Consider the following 232-nt stretch of genomic DNA (forward strand, 5'->3'; position numbering starts at 1 on the left):
GCCCCGGGGGCCCGAGCCCCCCGCCCCCCCGGGGCCTTCCCGGCCGCTCCCGGAGGCCGCGGCCTCCACACTGGGCCCGCCCCGTCGCGCATGCACCGCCCCGGGGCGGAGTGCGGGGAGCGCTCAAGATGGCGGCCCCGCAGCACAGGCGCACGGCGCTGGAGCGGATCGAGAAGTTCCTCTCCGGGACCTACTTCACCGACTGCAACCTGCGGGGCAGGGGGGCGCCTTA

General features: G+C 78.0%; 1 protein-coding gene across 1 annotated transcript in view; it reads left to right on the top strand.

Moving 5' to 3' along the window:
* Window positions 1-128: 128 nt before the first annotated feature.
* The window catches only part of MAN2C1 (mannosidase, alpha, class 2C, member 1), a 9,265-nt gene continuing 9,161 nt past the window's right edge, over window positions 129-232 (top strand). The window contains exon 1 of the mRNA XM_010180085.1: window positions 129-226. Within this exon, the coding sequence (XP_010178387.1) occupies window positions 129-226 (98 nt within the window). The remainder of the gene's footprint in view (window positions 227-232) is intronic.

This window comes from Mesitornis unicolor, unplaced genomic scaffold (genome assembly GCF_000695765.1).
Source record: "Mesitornis unicolor isolate BGI_N332 unplaced genomic scaffold, ASM69576v1 scaffold25152, whole genome shotgun sequence".
NCBI lineage: Eukaryota > Metazoa > Chordata > Aves > Mesitornithiformes > Mesitornithidae > Mesitornis > Mesitornis unicolor.